General features: G+C 45.2%; 1 protein-coding gene across 2 annotated transcripts in view; it reads left to right on the top strand.

Moving 5' to 3' along the window:
- Chd1l (chromodomain helicase DNA binding protein 1 like) overlaps positions 1-27,070 on the top strand; it is a 56,723-nt gene that overhangs the window by 3,306 nt on the left and 26,347 nt on the right. The window contains exons 2-9 of one of the 2 annotated variants that reach the window (XM_057793352.1): positions 2,528-2,640; positions 5,097-5,203; positions 5,714-5,828; positions 6,638-6,669; positions 9,943-10,024; positions 21,612-21,774; positions 24,317-24,472; positions 25,063-25,155. In XM_057793352.1, coding sequence (XP_057649335.1) covers positions 2,528-2,640; positions 5,097-5,203; positions 5,714-5,828; positions 6,638-6,669; positions 9,943-10,024; positions 21,612-21,774; positions 24,317-24,472; positions 25,063-25,155 — 861 coding nt within the window. The remainder of the gene's footprint in view (positions 1-2,527; positions 2,641-5,096; positions 5,204-5,713; positions 5,829-6,637; positions 6,670-9,942; positions 10,025-21,611; positions 21,775-24,316; positions 24,473-25,062; positions 25,156-27,070) is intronic. The other variant, XM_057793353.1, reaches the window with a different exon arrangement.

The following is a 27,070-nucleotide window of genomic DNA, read 5'->3' as shown; positions in this document are numbered from 1 at the left end:
CTCTCTCTCTCTCTGTATGAGTACTCTACATGTCTGCCTGCAAGCCAAAGAGGGCTTGAGTTCTCATTACAGATGGTTGTGAGCCACCTTGTGGTTGCTGAGACTTGAACTCAGGACCTCTGGAAGAGTAGCCAGTGCTCTTGACCGCTGAGCCATCTCTCCAGCCCATGGGAATGATACTTTAAATTATGCGGAAGGCCCAGAAATAGGTGCAGATCAAATCAGGCTACATTTAACACACCAGGAGGGGCATATATGTGTAGGTGCATTCTTGGTAAAGGGAAGTGAGCAGACAAGAAGTTGCAGGTTTGAATGCATGGGATAGAACACCAAATGCAGAAGTGTGTGTTGGGGTGTGTGCTTATGAATGCTTAGCGCAGGTAAAGAAGGAAACAGAGCCAGTACTGAGTATTAAAACTTATAGTTGCTCTTTCTGTTTGCCAGAATAAATGCAATATTCTGAGTTGTCAATCCATTGAAAACATTCAGGCCTTTCCTTCCAGTATGCGTTCATGAAATAATTTATGCTCACAAAAAAGAAATTTTACTTTACAATCCTTCCAACACACCCTCTGTCCTGCCAGTATCTGGTCCTACATGCCCATGGTTAGGGAGGTCCATAACTGGGGTTCCATATAGATGTGTTATTGAAACCATAATTTTGAATGATTTCATATATTGATCCATAGTTTAGGCAGCCCTTCTTGGCTATTAGGTTATTTTTAATTTTTGCTTTCATAAGTAATTATTTTTATAGCTATGGATTTACTATTGTATTAGATTTATTATTTTATGTGTATGCGTGTTTTGCCTCCTTATACGTGTCTGCAGTTGTGTTCCTGGCTTCCATGGCAGTCAGAAGAGGACATTGGACCCCCTGGGACTGGAGTTACAGATAGTTGTGAGCCACCCTGTGGGCGCTGGGAAACCCAGGTCCTCTGTAAAAGCAGCAAATGTTCTTAGCCCCTGAGCCAACTCTCCAGGCCACAACGTGGTTGCCTAAGTACTCTAGATAGTGTATCTACAATACAGAGGGCAAAATGCTTATATATTTCCTTATATTGAGCATCAGTTTCCAGTTTGAGAAGATAAAATGGCTATTTTATTGTTCACTAGAATTTTGTTTGGTTATGTTTGCTTATTCATCTTTGGGGTCAAAAGGCACCTTAGGAACTTTTTTGGTGTGATAACTGTCCTGGAACTCACCTGTAGTGGCCGGCCTTGAACTCAGAGATCTGCCCGCCCCTCCCTCCTGTCGTTTGGTTGGCTGGTTGTTCTGTCACTCTGGTTCTCTGCCTGAGACACCCAGACCACAAAGGTTAGAAAACAGAATGAATTTCCCGATTCCTGTGGTTTTGCTATGACCTAGCTGTAGGAAGGCAAGCGTGTAATTTGGGCAGGACAGTCACAGGACAGCTTGGAGTGGCATGCCTTGATATGTGTTCCAGGCAGTGGTTTGTTTCCCCTCCAGCTTGCTTTCTTAAAGGGGCACCTCTCTCTCTCTCTCTCTCTCTCTCTCTCTCTCTCTCTCTCTCTCTCTCTCTCTCTCTCTCTCCTTATGTTGCGCTCCTGTAACCCACCTATTTTGCCCACCCAGCCCCCCATTTGGGAACCCCCTACCCCTGAGCTATAAAAACCTTGTCTTCCTCACATCCAATGCTGACCTCTTGAACCCCACTGTAGGGGAGGCAGCTTGTGTACACAAATTAAAAAGCTTGATTTAATTAATCGCTTGCTTTCAATAATTTGGCCATGATGATTTGGATCAGTGGTCTTTCTCCTCCCGTCTTTGAGATTAACGGGGAGGCGAGAGCAGTTGTCGACCAAGAGGGGCAGCCTGGGCCAAGAGACAGGTCACGAGAGTAGATAAAACAACCAAGTAAACCAAAAGGCTGGATAATATAGGAAAGGGTGGCTGGGGGAAGGTCAGCCGAGCCCCTGCGCTGGAGAAATTTAGGGTAGGGGTGGAGTATGCCAGCCAGGAGGACCCTGGAACAGGTAGGGACTGAGGATCCCAGGGAGAAGTTGTCACCAGAGTCTGCTTCGATGTGTTAAAGCCCTTTGTCCCAGGTTTGAGACCTAACACTACCCAAACAGTATCGCTTGCTGGGGACCAAGTGTTAAAATACATGGGCCATGGAGGACACATGTATACTCCTTCTGAAGCACTGTTCCATGTTGAAGCATGGTCTAAAGTCGTTTCTGACCACATCTTTCCTTAGCATGCATGGTCCGCGTGCCTGCTGTCGATCGGTTGTTTTAGTAATGCTCATTCCCAGGAGTGAGAGACTCCAGCAGCAGAAGTCAGCACCTCAGAAGACATCTGTCAGGTGGATCAGGTGACAATGACAGTGTGCTTTAGGAGTTTGAACAAATGATAGCTGGCCGCTGAGTCTGCATCAAAAGTAGCTGGGAAGTGAGCCAGTGCTTATGGGTCGGGTTTGGAGCGTGGAGGTGAGGCTGTCTCAGAACCTGGAGCCTGCTGCAAGTTCTGTTCCTTGGACCGCTTCTGTTTTTTCTTTTCTAGGGATTCATCTGCGCTCTTATCAACTGGAGGGAGTCAATTGGCTAGCCCAGTGCTTCCAGTGCCAAAATGGCTGTATCCTGGGAGATGAGATGGGCCTGGGGAAGACCTGCCAGGTACACCACCGTGGGGGGAGCAGAGTTCACCTCCACGCCCTTCATAGCTGTCTTCACCCGCTCATCACAGCGTGTGCGCCTGACCAGGGTGTGAAGTACATAAAGCAACATGATAAGAGTTGCCTTTTCTATTTCAGGTTTTTAAAAATTGTGCCACCACCATTGTTTGGCCTGTTTTGTTGTTTTATTTACTTATTTTTTTTTAAACGTGTTTGGGAGAAGGCATGCTTTAATTAGGAGAACAGTTAAAGGGCCTGGTTCAGGGCTTTTCTCCATAGAAATGAAATTTGCCTGCCGTGGCGTCAAGTTGACTTCGACTTCCTTAGCAGTACTTTATGTGGTACCTGCTTTCTGGGTCTCTGTCGGGATAGCATAGGATGAATGTAGGACCTGTGGTTTCCGGATTCACTCAGCCAACTGATCGAGACCTGGAGAGTCAGGATGGTGGGGCATTGTTAGGCAGCTGGAGTATTGATATTGACACTTCTGTCTGGATGATCAGCAAAACTGCCATGGGCTGACATGTCATCTGTGGCTTTGGGTTGATAGGGAGTCCAGTTACATCATGTCTCATGGTTAATTAAACAGGTTTACTAATCTATAGAATATTAAAGTCAACGTAGTCAGTATACACAGCACAGGCAAGCCAATTAAAAACCACAGTGATAGGCATTTCCGAGTCGGGAGAGGTTTCACAAGTGACCGCAGGGAACAGAAGCTAACTGCCCCCTTCCAAGACTTACGCTGTTTGTACCAACCTCAGTCTGAAGCTGTGCAGAGGCCAGCCTGGTCTTAGGTTGGAGACTACTTCACTTGAGCAGGCACACTTTGCTCATCCATGCAGGTGTTCCTCCGAGAGCAGCGTGACCTCTGGAGAGGGTACCCTGGCTGCCATTAGGACCCAAACCTGATAGACTCTTGCATCAGGGCAGAACCCTCCATATGCCACCTCTGTCTCAGTCATTGTCCTCCTGACCTCACCCAGAACGAATCCTACTTGTCTCTGCCTTTCAGTCTTTAGCTTCCCCCAAATGTGCCACCTCCAAATCTGGTTTGGTAAAGGTTTGTTTAGAATTTATGCGTCTATATCATGAAGTCGATATGGTCTGGCGTGCCCTTGTGTTTCTGTGTGGTGTTCTCACTGGGTTAGTGCCAACCTCACAGAATGAGTCAGGGTGTGTTCAGTTTTCTGGAAGGATTTATGTAGAACTCGTGGTCTTTCTTCATTTAGTGCTTCTCAGAACCCAGCTGGGGCTCCAGACGTTTTGATGCAAGTGTGGTGATAGACATGAACTTTCTCAAGTGGCATCTTGAGGGCAGCTGAAGGAAGCAGCTGTGACACAACCGAGTCACACAGAGAAGCCCTGTGCAGTATGTGCTGGGAGGTCCAGTTGTACAAATAATTTTAGCAGGAAGTTATTTCTACTATAAACCCATCTATTTTAAAAACCAGCTGCCAGTTGTCTCTCTTCAGGGCTTTCCGACCATAGTCATAAACAGCAGTGCGCGTGCATTGCAGACAGTCTGAATTTTGTCAGTTTGATATTGCCATTGTAACTTTGCATTTTATGTTTTGCAACTATCCCAACTTAAATGTTTTATAGGTGAAAGACCCTTCTTGTGCTTTTGTAAATTTATCTTGATAAAATATTTTGGCATGTCGCTCGCTCTCTCAGGGTTTTGATTTATGTTTAAGACTGACCCTCCCTCACCCCCATAGAAATACCTCCGCTTTGGATACAGCATCTCCTCGTGTCTTTATTTTTACTGTGCAATGTGGCATCTTTCAGCATTGTATACAGACGTGTCCTGAAGGAAGTCTTTGGGCTTACAGAGACTTCCATTTTATCCGTAGTTTATTGGGATTTCCCATTGTACTATGTGTTCTAGGAAAGCATGTTTGGTCTGCTGTTATAAAACTGGGCCTCAGAGAATGTCCAGCCAAAAGAACAGACTTCAAGTACATGTAGAAGAGAGGGAAGGTGTGGGGAAAAAGGGGAGGGGCTTAGGAAGGAGGATCCATCCTCGTAGGGTGAGCCCAGCCAGCATAGACAGTCACTACATGTGGGCCATTCTTACAGTCATGTCTTGGTACTACTGGCATTTTATTTTAGAGTGTTGCTGGGCTGACCTTGTCCACCAGGGGCCTTGTTTCCCTTGATTTCTATTCTTCCTTGGCTTTTTTCTTTGCATTAGAGGTTCAGTTACATAAATACTGATCCTCACGGCTTACTAACTACTTAAGTAACTCAATGCCTAAAATCCCCTTGGCAGGTTTCCTGAGTCTTCCTTGATTCTCCCAAGGAGAAGTATACTCCTTAACGTGGAAAAGATTGTACACAATTTCATTGTAAAACAAGTTGCATGTAGGTGTGTGTGCATGTGTGTTTGCGCGCATGCGTAGTTATCTTTCATGAGGAAATGGATCAGAACTGATGTCCTTTGCTGTGTTCCAGACTATCGCTTTCCTCGTTTACTTGGTGGGAAGACTGAACGACGAAGGGCCATTTCTGATTCTTTGTCCCTTGTCCGTTTTGAGCAACTGGAAAGAAGAGCTGGAGAGGTACAGAGTAAATTAGATGAAATTGTATTCTTTGTATTGCTTAAGAAAATGTGATAAAATAATAGTGTCTTACATAGTTAATGAGTTTATTCTAGAAAGGCCTGAATTGAAGCAAGGTAGGTAGACACTGGGCACCCAGCACAGGAAGGTCCAGGTGTTACTGCTACTGGTTGACAGTTTAAAGGTTGGTGCTCATTTTTAGTGAAGTTTGGTGAACTGAAAAAGAGCCATCCTTCCCATATTGATGTCGGAGGTGGCTGATGTGGGAAGTTTCTTTTTAAAAGTCAACACAAGGCCTTTTGATCTGACTGTAATGTGTCAACATTTCTATCATGGCCTTTCCTGAGGCTTAGCAGTGACTAGGCAAGATGGGGAGTCCCCAGGGCTCTCTAGTGCATGACCGCCCAGGGTCTGTGCTTGGCACTATCTTATGATGTGTGGTTTTCCAGGAAACCTGCACTGTCCCGTGGCTCTAGCATTTGCTCTGTTCATCTCTTTTCTTTGCCCCAGATTTGCTCCAGGTCTGTCCTGTGTACCATATGTGGGTGACAAGGAGGAAAGAGCCTACCTTCAGCAAGACCTACGACAGGAGTCTCGATTTCACGTGCTGCTGACTACCTATGAGGTGACCGTCTGCTTCTCTAGCAAGAACTCCTGACCTGGGCTGAAGAAGTTGTTAAAGCCACTACAGTTCTGTTTAAACAGAGCGTACTTTTGGGGGACTGGAGGGAGGGAAGTGACTCTCTATCACATCCTCAGAGACCGTAGAAGTAAAGGATTATGGGACTTCATGTGGGTTAGTTTCCTTCCCTCTCATTCCCACTGCTTCATGGGAAGGGGCCTCGGAAGTGATGCCTGAGCTGCCTCTTGGTTGATGAACAGAGGTGGTGAGGGAAAGGAGTTCTTTTGGTAACTGGAGCACAGGAATAGAGGACACTTAATGTCTTAGTTAGGGTTTCCCTTACTGTGATCAACACCATGACCAAAGCAGCATGGGGAGGAAAGGGTTTATTTCATCTTACTCTTCCAGGTAACAGTTTGTCACCGAGAGAAGTCAGGGCAGGAACTCAAGGCAGGAGCTGATGTAGAGGCTGTGGAGAGGGCTGCTTACTGGCTTGCTCCTTGTGGCTTGCTCAGAACCCAGGACCACCAGGCCAGGGATGGCTCTATCCACAGTGAGCTAGCCTCATCCCCATCAATCATCAATCAAGGAGACACCCCACAGACCTGCCCACAGGCCTCTCTGCTGGGGGACCTGTAAGCAAGACCTTCTCCTTAGCCAGACTCCCTTTTGTTTGGACTTAGGAGGCTCAGAGCTTTGTGTCTGAGGTGGTGAAGAAAAGGCAGGACCAGCCGCTGCAATCGGAGACAGTAACCACAGGAGGTAGCTTGTCGGCACTGGGATTTGTTAACTTCTCGTCCTTACTTTTTCAGATTTGCTTGAAGGATGCCTCATTTCTGAAATCGTGAGTAGGTTGAGCTGCCCCAGGGACTGCTGCATGAGCCGTAAAGTCTTGTGTTCCGTTCATACTGTGGTCGCCTGCCCCTCTCTGCATTTGTCTAACTTTGAAGTATTGATGACTAACGTAGATGTTAGGACTTCTGATGAGTGTCTTGTTTCATTCAAAGTGAACATATTATCTTTTCCTCAAGAAGAATGCATGCCTTTCTCTCTTTTCCTGTCTATTTTAATATAATTTTATTTGGTGGAGGGCACTAGAGATTAAAACCAGGGATTTGCACACGCTAGGCAAGTGTTCTGCTTGTGAGTTCATAGTGTCCTAGCCATTTTCTTTTTATAAGTGGTTTGTCTGCCTGCTCGCCTGCCCTCGCCATGCGTGTGTGTGTGTCTCTGTGTGTGCAAGCTGACTCTCTATCTTCCACTCTTTCATTGACTTTCTCCTGTCTGCCATTGTGTGGCTTACTCCAGACCAGCTGACCCTCGAGTGTCTGTCCAGTTCTTGTCTCTCTGTGCCCTGTGTTACCACAGGAGTGCTGGGGCCACAGATGTACTCCCATTGGTTTTTCCCATGGGTTGCAGGGATCCAGCTCAGGCCCCCAAGCTCGCTCATCCAGTGCTTTCACACACACACACACACACACACACACACACACACACACACTCACAATACAAATTTAAGAACTTATCAAGACCCTCCAAAGTGTGTGCCCTCTGCTTTGCAGATAAAGAAGATGAAGCTTAGGTAACCCACAGAGGCTCCAGTACTGTGATAAACACATGCTGAAAGGCAACCTGGGAAGGAAAGGGCTTATTTCATATTACAACCTACAGTTCATCACAGAGGGAAACCACGAAAGGAGCTTGAAGCAGATATCTTGGAGGAATTCTGCTTACTGGCCTGTTCTTCTTGACTTCCTCAGTCACTTTTTCTAATACAGCAGGCCTAGGGATTACACCAGTCACCTGGGCTAGGCCCTCCTATATCAGTTAGCAATTAAGAAGATGCCTTGCAGACATGCATGCCCACAGTCCAGTCTGATGGAAGATACCGCAGTTGAGGTTCCCTCTTCCTGAATGTGTGAGTCGGCAACCAAGATTAGCTCTATAGCTAATGTTAGTAAATGGCAGAACAGGCCTCCTAAGTCAGCGTCAGTGCTAGCCAGCCTCTTTTTAAGTTCTGGAATGTCACATTTCTCAGGAGAAACACTGCCTTTCTGTCTTAGGTAATCTGTTCTGAGCATACTGGTAGGAGGATTTAAGAACCCAAATAACCAGGGAACATTTATAATGCTGACTCAGGATGAGTCCCATGACATAGACATATTCTTTCAGTGTTAGCTAAGATTCTGTCTCCAATCGCTGTGTCGTCCCTACTGAAGATGGCAGGGGAATGTAATGTCTGTACTGAAGAGATGCATTGTGGACATTTAAGACTATGCATGCTAGCAGTATAAACAGCCTGGAATCTTTTGGATTACAGACTTACAAAGTCTCTTTGGGGGGCCTCTTAAGAGCATCCTTTGATGATGATTTGACCCACTGTATTTAATGTGTCCACGTTTGCCTTCTTGTAGCCTTGTTTCGTTTAATAAGTATTTTTGGATATTTGCATGTATAAACTGTCTCCTTCAGGGAACCGGGCCACCTGTTTGTGGTAACCTTCTCTCATGACTGCTGCCCACTGTGGAGACCTCTATGTGTTATCAGTCTTACGTGCATCTGCTCCTGGGTACCCTGGACTCCTTGTGCTCTCCCTGGGCCCCTAGTCCTCGCCCCCATCTGCAGACCTCTGTGCTCCTCATCTGTTGACATGGCTGTTCTCGTCTTCTCTTTCTGTACCTTTAGGAGAAGTCTTCCTTTTCATAAGTCAGCCTCTGCATAAGGTCTTTCAGTTCTGAGGAATTTTCTTTCCACTCCATGGTTTGTCTGTCTGTCTGTCTGTGTTTGAGATAGAATCTTCTTTTGTATTGTCCAAGCCAGAAGATCTGAGTTCTTCCCAGAACCTACCTGGGAAAGAAAAGAATCAACTCTTGCGAGTCATCCTCTGACCACACACTGTGGCACACATGTGCCCACCCCATAAATATAAAAAATTAAAATATAATGTAATATCCTATAATGCTTACTAGTAAAACTAACAGTCTTAATATGTCCTACATTTTACCTTATTTTTTTAATTTTCAAGGACATACAATATTTATATTTTGTTTGTTTGTTTGTTTGTTTTTTGAGACAGTGTTTTGCATGTAGCCCTGGCTGGCCTTGCCGTGTAACTAAGGCTGCCCTCAAAGTTGTGGTGTCCTTCTACCTCTGCCTCCCAAGTGCTAAGATTTCAGTTGTGTTCCCTCACACCCAGCCATCATTTGTGTTACAGTGACCGTATATGTCTTTTTATATAGCCATGTTTTATTGCCTATTATTAGATATTTAAGTTATTTTCAGTTTTTGTTGTTTTTAAGTAAAAACATCCTAGAACATATTTACATATATCCTAGAACACACACACACACACACACCATATTTGGGGAGGATTGTAACAGGTTCTCAAAAGTATCTGTTAAAAATGTGCTTCTATAGCCAAAGTGTAGAATTGGTTTATGCTGATGACGTAGCACTTGGGAGACTGAGGCAGGAGGATTGCAAATTTGAGGCCTGCTTGAGCTGCATAATAAGACATAGGCAGTGTAGAAATATATGCATGTGTGTATCTGTATGTACTTTCATGACTGAAACTGGTCACTTGCTCTTGCTAGCTACTGTCCAACATATTACACTCTGAGTGGTCACTGCGGACCTCGGTGTCACCAAGGGGAAGACACTGGGCCTGGGCCTGTTCAGCACTTCTCACTTAAACCTGCTTCTTTGTCCGCTGGGGCACAGCTGTCTCAGCTCCCATTTTTGCTTTTGTGAGCCTGACCAGATCACCTAACCTTTCCAAGTCTTCATCTCCCTATTAGCCCGATCCTGTCTATCCATCGTGTTCTTTTGGACTAAACACACAGAGCTACAAGTTCAGTACCTGGCACATGGTTATAAATGTTTCTCCTTTCTCCCTGGCTTTGGCACCTCCCTCTCTCCCATCAAAGCCCCTTGTGTGCACCCCCTTCTGCAGCTGCTGTCCGTGCACATGGCTGTGTCTCAGTGGGGAGGTGATTCGGGCGTGTTTCCAAGGCCAGGCCTGTGGTTAGTCTGTCTAACAGTAGCTGTGGCTTCATAGCGAGGTGGTTGGGAGACGCGAATGAGTTGCACGAAGCTGAAAGTGGATTTTCTCTCGCAGCTTCTCTTGGAGTGTTCTGGCTGTGGACGAAGCTCATAGATTGAAAAACCAGAGCTCCCTGCTGCACAGGACACTCTCAGAGGTAAAGCCACAGGGTAGTCTGGGCTTTCATCTAACTGCCTGCTGTTGGAGATAATCTTTACAGAGTGGTTTTAGTTTTATAACAGAATTGAGCAGAAGGTACAGAGAGGCCCCTTGTCCCCACTATATCTTCCTCGTTGACCAGCACCCATCAGAGCAGTGAATTTATCACAGATGTCAAAACAGTGTCAACATTGACACTCAGAAGCTGTAACTGACAGATTCACTTTTGGTGCTGTAGACACTGCTTGGTTGGGAGAAATGACATCTACCCACCACTGCGGTGTCACGTGTGGTGATTTCACCGCCCTGATAACGCTCGGGAGCCCCTTTTACTCATCCTTTCCCCTAAAAAACGTTAGCCAGGGCAGTGGTGCACGCATGTAATCCTGGTACCCGAGTGGTGGAGGAGGCTGCACAATCAGAGCTTTTTGCAAGATACTTTAGGCCTGAATAGCGGAGATTTAATTGAAACTTTCCTTTTTAGTGAGATTGCTACAGGGCTAAGTGAACATTCATGGGGGGGCCACCAGAAAGTATGTACTGTCTTTTGTCTTATCCTTCGTAAGATAATGTTTTTTAAAATCTGGTTATCAAATGTGACCCCACCCTAGTAAAGTGCATTGTACTTTTGGAAATGTTTCAGTTTTCTTTGGATCGTCTTGGATCTCTTTACAGAGATAACCTCACTATAGATCCATGTGGTAGCAGGCAGATTGGGGATATCGTGCCTCTCCCCAGTTCACCTATGCAGCTCGCATGAAGACCAACTGCAGACCATTGAGTGTCACCGTCATCCTCCTGGTCTTTGTCTCTTATAAATATGATATGTTGTCCTCATCCTCTCGTGGCCTCTCCCACTGTTCGGAAAACATGGGAATGATTTGCTGCGTTTTTTGTTTGTTTGTTTGGGGTTGTTTTTTCTAAGATACGGTAAGTGGGCTGTCTTCCTCCTGTTTGAAAGGCTTCTTCATTCATGAAACTGCACGTCAGTTTTGTGGGGATTAAGTTTGGTCCCATCCCATAATAAATCCCTTACATCTAGAGGGCATTTGAAAGGAGACCCTTGATCTGAGTTCTGTAGTTACCGCAGCTTTGGGAGTTTGAAGTAGATTCCTGTGCCCTCGTAGGGCGTCCTCTTGCTTTTTGGTGCCATCACCTGCTCTTGGGGACCCTTACTAGTATCTCCTTCCCAGGAGGTGTGTATATTACTCCACTGGTGCTACTTTAGGGCAATACCACAGACTGGGCCATAATGAACAGATGTTTGTTAACCTCAGTTCTGAAGGCTAGAAACCAGGTCAAGGTTGTAGGGACTGTGTTAGGTGGCAGAAGGGCAAGAGAAAGAAGAGAAAGCTCGCTCATTGAGTCTTTTAAAAGGCCATTGATCCCACCTCAAAAGGAACTCCTATGGCCTCATTACCTCGTGGAGGGACATCTCCTGATACTGCCATGTTGGCAACACCTGTGCTTTGGAGGGAGCACAAGCCATAGCAGTGGTCATATCTAGGTATCTCTCCTTGTAAGAGAGTTCTTAATAAACTCATATGCAAATTACTGATGTACATTGAGAGGAGAAACGGATACTGTAAAGAGACTCTAGGCTTGTGGGTTTGAAACAGGGAGCCTGAGTTTTAGAACCATCTTCAGAGCCTGCGTGTATTTTTCATCAGGAAACCCAGGCTCAGAGGATGGAGTGAGGAGACTGCTCTGGACAGGTCAGCATTCCTTTCTAGGCAGTTTGGAGTGCAGATCACTAGCATTTATTTAGGTGGGCCGTGGTGGTGCAGGTCTTTAATCCCGGCACCTGGGAGGCAGAGGCAGGTGGATCTCTGTGCATTTGAGGCCAGCCTGGTCTACAGAGCGAGTTCCAGGACAGTGAGACATGCCTCTCCTCCCCAGCCCCAAAAGAAAGCAAAAAGTCCAACAATCAAACAAAACCATTTATTGTTGGACTGCACAGTGGGAAGCGGGATTCTTTCTGTTTTTCCCCTTAATATTGTTTATGAAAGTTGAAAGTGACCTAAATTTGAGAATGGAGAGTCGGTGCTGGGATTTATGTTTCATACTCACAGCGCATTTACAACCAAAGCTGTCATAAAAAGTTAGGTGGAAGAATGTTTAATATTTAATAAGGAATGTGCTTATACAGTATTTTATACACGGAACTTATAAAGTACTATAAAGACAGATTGTCTCTGATTTTTTTCAACTCTTAAGTTTTGATGCCAAACTTTGAATCAGAAACTCAATTCATATCCTAGGAGAGCTAAATATTGTGACTAGTGGCCACCTTTGTAGCCTTCTGTTCTTTGACCACCTCAGCTCTTCGCTGAAATAACTTGAAAGATTCTGGTTACTGAACTAAAAGGACTCAGTCCGTGTAGTTGAAACACTTCAGAAACATTGTCCAGCAGGCAGAACAGGCACAAATGGGTAGATAATGAATGAGCATTTCAGGAAGAGCAAAAGGATATGGCTGGAACTGTTGCAATCGGTTTCATCGGTTATATCACATGCCCTTTCGTCCTGCAAAAGCAGTGTGTTGTCTGATGATCCCTCCCCAGCCAAAAGATAAGCAAAGACACTGCACTGCTCCTGTGTTAACGCGCTAGCATGTCCTCTGTGTATGTAGTGCTCACTGTATTTTTTTTTAAAATAACATATATATGTGGTATATGGCTCTCCTATTTTGTTAAATTAATTTTGATGGTTATTGTTATGTCAGTTCAGAGGTTGATCATCCTTGATCTAATTTTTTAAAGATTTTTAAATATTTTTTTATTTATTATGTATACAATATTCTGTCTGCGGGTATGCCTGCAGGTCAGAAGAGGGCACCAGACCTCATTATAGATGGTTGTGAGCCACCATGTGGTTGCTGGAAATTGAACTCAGGACCTTTGAAAGAGCAGGTAGTGCTTGCTCTTAACTGCTGAGCCATCTTTCCAGCCCCTCCTTGATCTAATTAATATCTCTTTCTTTTTTTTTTTTTCTTTTTTTTCTTTTTTTTTATTCTTTTTTAATTAAAATTTCCAACTGCTCCCCGTTTCCCATTTCCCTCCCCTCCTCCCACACATTGCCCCCTCCCCCCACTCCCCTCCCCCATCCCCACTCCTCTTCTCCTCCCCCCAGTCCATTCCCCCTCCCTCTCGATACTGAAGAGCAGTCCAAATTCCCTGCCCTACAGGAAGACCAAGGTCCTCCCACTTCCATCCAGGCCCAGGAAGGTGAGCATCCAAACAGGCTAAGCTCCCACAAAGCCAGTTCATGTATTAGGATCGAAACCTAGTGCCATTGCCCTTGGCTTCTCATCAGCCTTCATTGTCCGCCATGTTCAGAGAGTCCAGTTTCAACCCATGCTTATTCAGTCCCAGTCCAGCTGGCCTTGAAGAGCTCCCAATAGATCAGTTCCACTGTCACAGTGGGTGGGTGCACGCCTCGTGGTCCTGATTTCCTTGGTCATGTTCTCCCTCCTTCTGCTCCTCATTTGGACCTTAAGAGCTCAGACCATTGCTCCAATTTGGGTCTCTGTCTCTCTCTCGATCTATCGCCAGTTGAAAGTTCCTGTGCCATTCTCCTTGGCCTCTCGTCAGCTCTCATTGTCCGCCACATTCAGAGAGTCCGGTTTTATCCCATGTTTTTTCAGTAGCAGTCCAGCTGACCTTGGTGAGCTCCCAATAGATCGGCCCCACTGTCTCAGTGGTTGGGTGCACCCCTCATGGTCCTGACTTCCTTGTTCATGTTCTCTCTCCTTCTGCTCCTCATTATAACCTTGGGAGCTCAGTCCGGTGCTCCAGTGTGGGTCTCTGGCTCTATCTCCATCCATCGCTAGATGAAGGTTCTATGGCGATATGCAAGATATTCATCAGTATGATTATAGGATAGGTTCATTTCAGGTTCCCTATCCTCAGGTGCCCCAATGAACTAACTGGGGACATTGCCCTGGGCATCTGGTAGCCATTCCAAGTTCAAGTCTCTTGCCACCCCTTAGGTGGCTCCCTTACCTAAGGTATGAGTTTCCCTGCTCCCCTATCGAACCTTCCTTTATCCCCAATCACCCCGATTCCCCCAGTTCCCCTCATCCTCTCCTTCACACTTTTCTCTCCCCATCACCCCTCATCCCCATCCCACCCCACCCCCAAGATTCCAATTTTTTGCCCATCAGTCATGTCTATTTCCCATAGCTGGGAGGATATCTATATGTTTTTCCTTGGGTTTACCCTCTTGTTTAGCTTCTTTAGGATCACAAATTATAGACTCAGTGGCCCCTATCCATGGCTAGAAACCAATTATGAGTGAGTACATCCCATGTTCTTCTTTTTGGGTCTGGGTTACCTCACTAAGGATCGTATTTTCTATTTCCATCCATTTGCATGCAAAATTCGAGAAGTCATTGTTTTTTACCGCAGAGTAGTACTCTAATGTGTATATATTCCACAATTTCTTCATCCATTCTTCCATTGAAGGGCATCTAGGTTGCTTCCAGGTTCTGGCTATTACAAATAATGCTGCTATGAACATAGTTGGACAAATGCTTTTGTCATATGATAGGGCATCTCTTGGGTATATTCCCAAGAGTGGTATTGCTGGGTCCAGGGGTAGGTTGATCCCAATTTTTCTGAGAAACCGCCACACTGATTTCCAAAGTGGTTGCACAAGTTTGCAGTCCCACCAGCAATGGATGAGGGTACCCCTTTCTCCACAACCTCTCCAGCAAAGGCTATCCTTGGTGTTTTTGATTTTAGCCATTCTGACAGGTGTAAGATGATATCTCAAAGTTGTTTTGATTTGCATTTCTCTGATCGCTAAGGAGGTTGAGCATGACCTTAAGTATCTTTTGGCCATTTTAACTTCTTCTGTTGAGAATTCTCTGTTCAGTTCAGTGCCCCATTTTTTAATTGGGTTAATTATCCTTTTAAAGTCTAGTTTCTTGAGTTCTTTATATATTTTGGAGATCAGACCTTTGTCTGTTGCGGGGTTGGTGAAGATCTTCTCCCAGTCAGTAGGCTGCCTTTTTGTCTTAATGACAGTGTCCTTTGCTTTACAGAAGCTTCTCAGTTTCAGGAGGTCCCATTTATTCAATGTTGCCCTTAATGTCTGTGCTGCTGGGGTTATACATAGGAAGCGATCTCCAGTGCCCATATGTTGTAGGGTACTTCCCATTTTCTCTTCTATCAGGTTCAGTGTGTTCAGATTGATATTGAGGTCTTTGATCCATTTGGACTTGAGTTTTGTGCATGGTGATAGATATGGGTCTATTTTCATTCTTCTACAGGTTGACATCCAATTGTGCCAGCACCATTTGTTGAAGATGCTTTCTTTCTTCCATTGTATACTTTTAGCTCCTTTATCAAAAATCAGTTGTTCATAGGTTTGTGGGTTAAAATCCGGGTCTTCTATACGATTCCATTGGTCGACTTCTCTGTTTTTATGCCAGTACCACACTGTTTTCATTACTGTAGCTCTGTAATAGAGTTTGAAGTCAGGGATGGTAATGCCTCCAGAAGTTCCTTTATTGTATAAGATTGTTTTGGCTATCCTGGGTTTTTTGTTTCTCCATGTAAAGTTGATTATTGTCCTTTCAAGATCTGTGAAGAATTTTGATGGGATTTTAATGGGGATTGCATTGAATCTATAAATTGCCCTTGGTAGAATTGCCATTTTTACTATATTGATTCTCCCAATCCAAGAGCAAGGGAGATCCTTCCATTTTCTGGTATCCTCTTCAATTTCTTTCTTCAATGCCTTAAAGTTTTTGTCAAATAGATCTTTCACTTCCTTGGTTAGAGTTACCCCAAGATATTTTATGCTGTTTGTGGCTATCGTGAAAGGTGATGATTCTCTTATTTCTCTCTCTGCTTCCAGATCCTTTGTGTATAAGAGGGCGACTGATTTTTTGGAGTTGATCTTGTATCCTGCCACATTACTAAAGGCGTTTATCAGGTGTAGGAGTTCTTTGGATGAGTTTTTGGGGTCGCTCATGTACACTATCATATCATCTGCAAATAATGCAAGTTTAACTTCTTCCTTTCCAATTTGAATCCCCTTTATCCCCTTATGTTGTCTTATTGCTATTGCTAAAACTTCGAGAACTATATTGAAGAGGTATGGAGAGAGTGGACAGCCTTGGCGTGTTCCTGATTTTAGTGGAATGGCTTTAAGTTTCTCTCCATTTAATTTGATATTAGCTGTCGGCTTGCTGTATATAGCTTTAATTATATTTAGGTATGACCCTTGTATCCCTAATCTCTCTAAGACTTTTATCATAAAGGGATGTTGAATTTTGTCAAATGCTTTTTCAGCATCTAATGAAACAATCATATGGTTTTTTTCTTTCAGTTTATTTATATGATGGATTACATTGATAGATTTGCGTATGTTAAACCAGCCCTGCATCTCTGGTATGAAGCCTACTTGATCATAATGGATAATTTTTCTAATGTGTTCTTGGATTCGGTTTGCCAGAATTTTGTTGAGGATTTTTGCGTCGATGTTCATGAGTGAGATTGGCCTGTAATTCTCTTTCTTGGTTGGGTCTTTGTGTGGTTTTGGTATCAGAGTTACTGTAGCTTCATAAAAGGAATTTGGCAATGACTCTTCTGTTTCTATATTGTGAAATACATTAAGGAGAATAGGTATTAGGTCTTCTTGGAAGTTCTGGTAGAATTCCGCATTGAAACCATCTGGTCCTGGACTTTTTTTGGAAGGGAGGGTTTTGATAACAGCTTCTAATTCTTCACGACTAACAGGTCTATTTAGGTTGTTCACCTGGTCCTGGTTTAACTTTGGTAAATGGTATTTATCTAATAAAGCGTCCATTTCTTTTACATTTTCCAGTTTTGTGGCATACAGGCTTTTGTAGTAAGATCTAATGATTCTCTGAATTTCCTCTGTGTCTGTGGTTATGTCTCCCTTTTCATTTCTGATCTTATTAATTTGCAAATTCTCTCTCTGCCGTTTGATTAGTTTGGATAGGGGTTTATCAATCTTGTTGATTTTCTCCAGGAACCAGCTTTTTGATTCATTGATTCTTTCAATTGTTTTCTGTGTTTCTATTTTGTTGATTTCAGCCCTCAGTTTGATTATTTCCAGTCTTCTACCCCTTCTAGGTGAGTCTGCTTCTTTTTTTTCTAGAGCTTTCAGGTGGGCTGTTAAGTCTCCAATGTGTGCTTTCTCTGTTTTCTTTAAGTGGGCAGTTAGTGCTATGAACTTTCCTCTCAGAACTGCTTTCATAGTGTCCCATAGGTTTGAGTATGTTGTTTCTTTATTTTCATTGTCTTCAAGGAAGAGTTTAATTTCTTTCTTTATTTCTTCCTTAATCCAGGTATGGTTCAGTAGTTGACTATTCAGTTTCCATGAGTTTGTAGGCTTTCTGGGGGTAGCATTGTTGCTGAATTCTAGCTTTAATCCATGGTGATCTGATAAGATACAGGTGGTTATTAATATTTTTTTGTAACTGTGGATGTTTGCTTTGTTACCGAGTATGTGGTCGATTTTTGAGAAGGTTCCATGAGCTGCAGAGAAGAAGGTATATTCTTTCCTATTTGGGTGGAATATTCTATAGATGTCTGTTAAGTCCATTTGATTCATTACCTCCATTAATTCTCTTATTTCTCTGTTAGGTTTCTGTCTACTTGACCTGTCCATTGGTGAGAGAGGAGTATTAAAGTCTCCTACTATTAATGTGTGCGGTTTGATGGCTGCCTTGAGTTTTAACAATGTTTCTTTCACGTACGTGGGTGCTTTTATATTAGGGGCATAGATATTCAGGATTGAGACTTCATCCTGATGAATTGTTCCTGTTATGAGTAGAAAATGTCCCTCTCCATCTCTCCTGATTGATTTAAGTTTGAAGTCAACTTTGTTAGAAATTAGTATGGCCACCCCTGCTTGTTTCTTAGGTCCATTTACTTGAAAAGCCTTATCCCAACCCTTTACTCTGAGTAAGTGCCTGTCTTTGTGGTTGAGGTGTGTTTCTTGTAAACAGCAGAATGTTGGATCCTGTTTTCGTATCCAATCTCTTAGTCTGTGCCTTTTTATAGGAGAGTTGAGTCCATTGACATTAAGTGATATTAATGACCAGTGGTTGTTAACTCCGGTCATTTTTTAAGTTGTAAATTTTGTGTGTTCCCCTTCTTTGTGTTGCGCTGGTGAAGGGTCTCTAGTTGTCTGAGATATTGTGGTCATTGTTGGACTCCTTGGTTAGTGATTTTCCTTCTATTACTTTCTGTAAGGCTGGATTTGTGGCTACGTATTGTTTAAATTTGTTTTTATCCTGGAAAATTTTGTTTTCTCCATTTATAGTGAACGAAAGCTTGGCTGGGTATAGTAGTCTGGGCTTGCATCCATGGTCTCTTAGTTTCTGCAGTACATCTATCCAGGACCTTCTGGCTTTCATGGTTTCCATAGAGAAGTCAGGTGTAAGTCTGATAGGTTTACCTTTATAAGTAACTTGGCCTTTTTCCTTTGCTGCTCTTAGTATTCTTTCTTTATTCTGTATGCTTTGTGTTTTGATTATTATATGGCGAGAGGATGTTTTTTTTTGATCCAGCCTATTCGGTGTTCTGTATGCTTCTTGAACCTTCATAGGTATATCTTTCTTTAGGTTGGGAAAGTTTTCTTCTATAATTTTATTAAATATATTTTCTGGACCGTTGAGCTGCGCTTCTTCTCCTTCTTCTATTCCTATTATTCTTAGGTTTGGTCTTTTTATTGTGTCCCATATTTCCTGAATGTTTTGTGATGAGAATTTGTTGGCCTTGCTGTTTTCTTTGATCAGCGTGTTTATTTTCTCTATGGTATCTTCAGAATCTGAGATTCTTTCTTCTATCTCTTGTATTCTGTTGGTTATGCTTGCTTCTGTAGTCTCTATTCGTTTACCTAGATTTTCCCTGTCCAGCTGGCCTTCTGTTTGTGTTTTCTTCTTTGCCTCCATTTCAGTTTTTAAGTCTTGAACTGTTCCCATTATCTGTTTGATTGTTTTTCCTTGGTTTCCTAGGGTATCATTCACTGATTTACTCAATTCTTCAAACTTTCTGTTATACTTCTCATCCATTTCTATAAGGGCATTTTTTACATGTTGTTTAAGGGCGTCAATCACTTTCATAAAGTCAATTTTATCTACCTCTTCATGATTAAGGTTTTCATGTCCACCTGTTGGGAGGTCGCTGGGTTCTGGTGGTTTCATATAGTTTTTCAGATTGTTAGGTGAATTCTTGCATTGGCGCCTGCCCATCTCTTTCTCCGAATGCTCCCCTCTGGATGTTCTTTTACCGGATCAGGTCTCCTTGCCTACTGATGTACCTTCCCAGTGATGGCTCTCTGCAGTGCTAGCTCTCCTGGTGTTCTAGTGATGTCTCTCCTTGCTTGTTGCAGGCAGGCCAGTGAAACAAAGGAAGTCTCGCCTGCCTACTTGCCTTGAGGATTTGCCCCCAGCGCCAGACAGACTGAGCTGGATGGTGTTATGTGCCCAAAGAGGAAAGGGGGCAGAAGGAAGAAGGGTTCTGGATGCAAGCTGGGTGGGACAAGAAGAGAGAGGCAGTATGCGGGGTATAGAGCCCCTGCAGGGAGCCCAGGGAGTATAGGGAGGGGGATGAGGAACTTCAGAGTTCCCTTTCCAGGGCTGCTTCCGCTGCCGCTGGTCACAAACTCACTGCACTGCTGTCTCTCCTGGTGCCGAGATCAGATCTCCATGCAGGTTGGGTAGTTCGTAAACAAAGCGCCTACCTTGGTTGGTGCAGGCGGGCCAGTGAGACAAAGGAGGTCTCGCCTGCCTGCTTGCCCTGAGGATTTGCCCCCAGCGCCAGACAGACTGAGCTGGATGGTGTTATGTGCCCAAAGAGGAAAGGGGACAGAAGGAAGAAGGGTTCTGGATGCAAGCTGGGTGGGACAAGAAGAGAGAGGCAGTATGGGGGGGTAGAGCCCCTGCAGGGAGCCCGGGGAGTATAGGGAGGGGGATGAGGAACTTCAGAGTTCCCTGTCCAGTCACAAACTCACCGCACTGCTGTCTCTCCTGGTGCCGAGCTGATCTCCGTGCAGGTTGGGTAGTTCGTAAACAAAGCGCCTACCTTGGTTGGTGCAGGCGGGCCAGTGAGACAAAGGAGGTCTCTCCTGCCTACTTGCCCTGAGGATTTGCCCCCAGCGCCAGACAGACTGAGCTGGATGGTGTTATGTGCCCAAAGAAGAAAGGGGACAGACGGAAGAAGGGTTCTGGATGCAAGCTGGGTGGGACAAGAAGAGAGAGGCAGTATGGGGGGGTAGAGCCCCTGTAGGGAGCCCGGGGAGTATAGGGAGGGGGGATGAGGAACTTCAGAGTTCCCTGTCCAGGGCTGCTTCCGCCACCGCTGGTCACAAACTCACCGCACTGCTTTCTCTCCTGGTGCCGAGATCAGATCTCCTTGCAGGTTGGGTAGTTCGTAAACAAAGCGCCTACCTTGGTTGGTGCAGGCGGGCCAGTGAAGCAAAGGAGGTCTCGCCTGCCTGCTTGCCCTGAGGATTTGCCCCCAGCGCCAGACAGACTGAGCTGGATGGTGTTATGTGCCCAAAGAGGAAAGGGGACAGAAAGAAGAAGGGTTCTTGATGCAAGCTGGGTGGGACCTAATATCTCTTTCTTAAGCCAGGGTTTCTTTATGTATCCCAGGCTATCCTAGAACTTGCTCAATAGACTAGGCTATCCTCAAACTCAGAAATCTGACTGCCCCTTTCTCCTGAGTGCTGTGATTAAAGGCATGCGCCACCACCCAGATCTAATATTTTTTGTTAATGTTGTTCTTTTTTTTTTTTTTTTGAGCAAAGCAAAAAGACTAAGGAAGATGAGAAAGAACTCCAAAGAGTACTCAAGGGAAGAGTAATCTGTTGTTCCTGTTCTCCTTAACTTTTAAATTTCATTACTAATTACTAGTATGTAATCACTGATAAAGGAAATTCCTTATTTTTGGTTTTCTCATTTGTTTCTGGAAGTTTAAAGAAGTCTCTTCTGTTTGGGGCTGTCATGTGGGGCATCCAGAAGTCTTGGTACGCCATCAAGTTTTGCAAAAGGCGCTGTTTTAGTATTGATCTTGCTCTTTACCTGTAGTGGAGTGTTAACGTTTTGCTTCCTCAGCTCCATGTGCGGAGGGGCCTGGTGTGTTAGCTTTTTCCTTCCTCAGCTCCATGTGAGGAGGGGCCTGGTGTGTTAGCTTTTTCCTTCCTCAGCTCCATGTGAGGAGGGGCCTGGTGTGTTAGCTTTTTGCTTCCTCAGCTCCATGTGTACATACGTCCTTGTCTCAGTTGCTGTGGTAGCTCCCCATGTGGGGTGCATCCTGTAATTTAACTTTCCAAGGTTGAGTAGTGGGAACGGACTGACCGCTCTGTAACACTTGCTCAGGAAGTGATGCTCAGGAAGATCCTTTCAGCACTGTCTTCTTGTAGGACCCTTTTCTGCTCCTTCCAGCTGAACCCAGAGTCGTTTCCTTCATCAAATAAAACACACAGCCTGCACCCGAGCCTCCTGGTGTTCTGTGCTGTGGCCATGTTGCTCTTTGTTGGGCAACCCAGTCTTTCTTCCCGCTGTGGCAGACTTCTGATCTTGTTGGTCTGTGTTTCAGTTCTCAGTGGTCTTCCGCCTCCTGCTCACCGGAACGCCCATCCAGAACAGCCTCCAGGAGCTCTACTCCCTCCTCAGTGTCGTGGAGCCCGATCTCTTCTGCAGGGAGCAGGTAGAAGACTTTGTCCAGCGGTACCAGGACATTCAGAAAGAGTCCAAATCAGGTAGGTTCCTCTCTTCCTGATCATCCCCAGGAGGGCGTGACACAGAAACTGCCTTCTTGTCTAACAGATATAGATAGAAGAGATGACCAGAAGACCAGGGAGCTAAGGAGCCAGAAGCCAAAGGGCCAGTGCTACGTGCCTCGTTGGCTTCGCTTGTCAGCCTGTGCTCGGCTGTCTGGACTCATAGTTCATTCTGGAAGAGATAGGCGAGTCCTTACTACAGGCCCTGCTGTCTCACAGAATTATCTGAATATCTGGATATCTCTGATATTACCCTAGGGTGCTTATGCAGTGTTTCTATTTTGTATGTATTGGGTAAGAATGAGTTGGAAGAGGTTTCCCAGTAGAACACCCTAGGGTAAAGATTTCTCCCACAGAACTTCCATGGTTAGTGTTGCCAGGCAAGTTTCAGATATCCAGTCAAATATTACATGAGCATACTGTATGACAATATTGTTCGTTGTTACGTGCAATTCCAGTTCAGCTGACTACTTGTCCTGCGTGTTTTATTTTCTGTATCTGGCAGTTTTAACATGGAGTGTAATTCTGATTTAGGATGGCTTTAGAAGTTCCATATACCTGGTGAGGGAACAAGCGATTTGACGTCAAAAGAACCAAATTTGAATGCTGACAGCCTTGGCGGTCAGCTCTGTGGCTTGTATCCGAGGCTTGGCTCGTGCGCTGCACCTGACTCTGCTATTACAATGGGCAGTTACACCTTTCTAAGCCGCACTGCTGAGCTATAAGAATAAATGCAAAATCACCCCGGCAATAAGAGAGCGTCCGAGAAACAGGACCGTTAGTAAGAGGAGAGTTTGTAATTGTCCCCGGCTCCTGGGTTCAGAGCTGTGACAGGTGGAGAGGGAAGGACAGATAGCGCTCCACTTGTGCCATGACTTGGCTGTTTTATGTTGTAGAGAAATGCATATTCAGAGAAAATGTGTTTGAACTTTGACCTGCTCTTGACACCGCGTTTGCACAGTTATGAGGTGCAGTGCGGTGTTTCGAATTGAGTCTTAATTGCATTGGGTAGTGATCAGCTCAGGTAGTTGGCATATCGTCAGTTGAACTTTTATCATTTCTTGACGATGAGTGCTTTCAAATGCTTTTTCTCTGCCAGAGCACACTGCAAATGTGCAGGAAGTTGTCAAAGAAGATCAGTAAAGGCTTATTTTGAGCTATATAGCACAGTATTATTATTAAATATATATGTATATATAAGTGCTCAGTATTGGTAGTTGTTAGGGAAATGTGAATCAAAGCCACAGTGAGGGCTGGAAATTGGACTCAGTGGGTAAAATCACTGACTGCTCTTTCAGAGGATCTGGGTTGGGTTCCCAGCACCCACGTGGCAGCTCGCAACGTCTATAGCTCCTGTTCAGGGAAACCTGCTGCCCTCATCCAACCTCTGTACGTATTTCACACACAGTGTCATTATAGACATGCCAGCAAAACACTAATACACATAATAGTAAATAAATGCATGTAAAAATATAAAAAAGACAATGAGGTACTATTCACCCCCAGTGGGATGGCTATTATTTAAAAGACCCCTCCCCAAAAACCCCTACAAATGCCAGTAAAGATGCAGAGAAAGGGAACCCCACTGATGATGGGGTGAATATAAACTAGTGTAAACAATACAGTACCAAGGTACCTCAGAAACCTAAAAATGCAACTGCCATTCAGTATAGCAGTCCAAATTGGATCCAAAGGAAATTAAACCATACCCACGTCGCTCTCTTCATAGTAACCAAGGCAGAACTGTCCACTATAGATGACTAGATAAAGATCACAAGGCACAGAGCTGTAGGATCCCACCTAGCGGTAAAAGCCCATGAAGGCTCTCTTTCCCTGGGGGAGGTGATGTAAGAGTGCCTCTTGTCCAGCTGGGTGGCATCAGCACTCACAGGTTTCCAGGCAGCCAAGAGAGTGAGACTTGACAGTGCCCTGTGCTGCCAGACCTGCTTGAATAGCGCTGCCAGTGAATGATAAGAATTAGTCGGCTTTTGAATGATATCGTTTATATTTACTCTCTCTCTCTCTCTCTCTCTCTCTCTCTCTCTCTCTCTCTCTCTCTCTCTCTGTGTGTGTGTGTGTGTGTGTGTATACTATAGCACATGTGTAGAGGTCAGAGGACAACTTGTGGGAGTCGGTTTTTTTCCTCCTACTGTGTAGATTCTAGGGATCAGGCTCTCTCACCGCACGTGACATCAAACACCTTTACCCATTGACTGGCTTGCTGGCTCTCAGCACTGTATTTATTTTATTTTAGTAAGTTGGGTTTATTTTGTCCCACTGAAGACTAGTGAAGCGTTCAGAGCATTTTAAGGCAGACTAGGACGAGCTACAGTGTTGGGTAGATTAAGAATATTAAACACACCTTTCAGCTAGCAGTATTTTCAACTTGGGATGAATTAGCAGGGACCTGAGCCCTGCTGTGAGTCCAGGAGCGTCTGGAATATGAAAGATCACTGTCCCGACTCAGAATTCAGATTGCTGAATACCTCGATTGCAAACCCCAGTTTTTCTTCGTATGCAGCAAGTGAGCTACACAGACTCTTGCAGCCATTTCTCCTAAGACGAGTGAAAGCCCAGGTAGCCACAGAGCTCCCCAAGAAGACAGAGGTGGTGATATACCATGGCATGTCAGCGCTACAGAAGAAGTACTACAAGGCCATCTTGATGAAAGACCTAGGTACGGGGATGCGTCTGTTCAGAAGCCGAATGAGTGTGGTGTTCATGTAGGAAGTGTGCAATAATCGGGCGCTCTCCCCCTCTACAGGAAGGAGCGAGTGGAGATGCTGGGTGGTTCTCAGGTCTGCAGCAGTGAGTGTGGCAGTGTCTCAGACTCCGTTTGCTCTGGCCCCATTCCCCTTGCTGCCTTGAAGCAAGCACTTCTAAGTGCCCTAGTCCTGCCCTCTATCTTTCCAGCCCATTGGATACTTAACGAGCTGCAAATGCTGTTGGCTCAGATTCACTGAGAAGGGAGAGGCAACAGCATGATCTCTTGATTTCCGTTTTATAGTTGTCCCTCGCCTCCGTAACAGTTACAGTGGGAAGTTCAGATGTCTGAAAAAAGGATACTCAAGTTCACTACATCCAACTTATGGTTTATTGTTCCTTCTTGAAAGAAAGAGATGGCTAAGCAGTTTCACACAGGTGTCCAGTCCAGTCTGAGCAGTCACACAGGGTTTGAGGTGCTCGTGATTAAACGCGTGAGGCTCTGGACTTGGGAGGGTGTGTTGCTCTGGCACTACATCTTTCTTGTTGTCTTCACGATTTCAGATGCATTTGAGAATGAGACAGCAAAGAAAGTCAAGCTGCAGAACATCCTCACACAGCTTCGGAAGTGTGTGGACCACCCGTATCTGTTCGATGGTGAGAGTCGCAGGGCTCTGCCCTGCCACGTTACCGCTTTGCTTACGGTCCGTGGCCCAAACCACGGTGAGGCATGCCCTCCACCCTTGTTCCTGCTGTTTGTTGTCAGCGTTAGCTGACAATCCACTCAGATCATGGTTTTCTTTTTCTTTTCAACTCCAAGACCCAGTCATAGATCCTGAGTTGTGTTTGCCCTGTCTCTTTGTTCTCCCGGAAGGTGGACATGTTCTTAAGATTTTTTTCACTGACTCATTTTTCTCAATGCATTGACAGTCTTGAAGACTCAGAACCAGTGGTTCTCTAGACTGCCATCATGGTTTATCTGAGTGTTTCCTCACAGTTCATGTCTCCTTGTCAGTCAGCCCTTCTTCACCACATGATGGGTGTACCGGACATCTCTGTGCTGGTGGTTGTCTACTGTCATGGTCCAGTCAGTCCCTCAGAGACTGTGGCAAGAGTGTCATTGCTTTCTGAAACACTCTTGGTCTCCATGGAGCACTTCATCTTGCCTGCCTGCCTCAGCTGTCCCCCTGCACTGCCCGTGCCCTACTGACGCCCGTGTTTCTGACCACATCCATCCCCCTGCACTGCCCGTGCCCTACTGACGCCCGTGTTTCTGACCACATCCGTCCCCCTGCACTGCCCGTGCCCTACTGACGCCCGTGTTTCTGACCACATCCGTCCCCCTGCACTGCCCGTGCCCTACTGACGCCCGTGTTTCTGACCACATCCGTCCCCCTGCACTGCCCGTGCCCTACTGACGCCCGTGTTTCTGACCACATCCATCCCCCTGCACTGCCCGTGCCCTACTGACATGCGTGTTTCTGACCACATCTGTTCCCCTGCACTGCCCATGTCTTACACTGACGTCCGTGTTTCTGACCACATCCATCCCCCTGCACTGCCCGTGCCCTACTGACATGCGTGTTTCTGACCACATCTGTTCCCCTGCACTGCCCGTGCCCTACTGACGCCCGTGTTTCTGACCACATCCATCCCCCTGCACTGCCCGTGCCCTACTGACATGCGTGTTTCTGACCACATCTGTTCCCCTGCACTGCCCATGTCTTACACTGACGTCCGTGTTTCTGACCACATCCATCCCCCTGCACTGCCCGTGCCCTACTGACATGCGTGTTTCTGACCACATCTGTTCCCCTGCACTGCCCGTGCCTTACACTGACGTCCGTGTTTCTAAGTGCCACCTTAGACCTCCACCTGTAGATAAGATTTTAATTTTCATTTAAGCTGGGACCTTTGTTTGAATTTTTTTCTTTCTTTCCTTTTCTTCCTTCTTTTTTCTCTCTTTCAATTTTTCCTCCCCCTCTCTGTTTTGAAGTAGGTCTCACTGTGTAGTTTAGCTTGGCCTGAAGCTCATTCTAAGACCTGACTAGCCTCAAACTCGTGAATATTCAGTCTGCTTGACTCTGTGTTAGAAGTGCTGTATTAAAGGCCTGAGCCAGCACACCCATCAAAGCTGGTAATTTAAAAATGTGCTCTTATTGGAAGCCCAGGGACAATCCTAGGACTTCTGGGCACGTAGTCCCTATCGTAGGAAGGCCTAGTGTAGAGGTTTGTTGCAGTCAGGTAGGGTTCCTAATCCTGCCGCTGTTTAAACAATTCACAGACTCTTAATCCAATGCACATTCGGCTTTTGTTTGTTGTAATGGATGGGAACTTGTAGATTTTAAAAGCAGCTCTCAGGTAATGTAGTTCTGACTGCTGCCCCATACCTCGGAATGTATATGCCATCTCCGAACTGTTTTTGGTTCACTTCTCTAGAGAGCCTGGACTCCAGTTTAGGTTTCTTGCCTATAACATCTAGGTTGGTTTGCACCTTAGATAAGCTTCTTTTTTCCTTTGGGGTATGTTCGCCTTTGTGATTGGTGTTAAGAAGTACTGAGGTTATCATACA

The sequence above is a fragment of the Chionomys nivalis genome, chromosome 18 (genome assembly GCF_950005125.1).
Source record: "Chionomys nivalis chromosome 18, mChiNiv1.1, whole genome shotgun sequence".
NCBI lineage: Eukaryota > Metazoa > Chordata > Mammalia > Rodentia > Cricetidae > Chionomys > Chionomys nivalis.
This window is presented reverse-complemented; position numbering and strand designations above follow the sequence as displayed.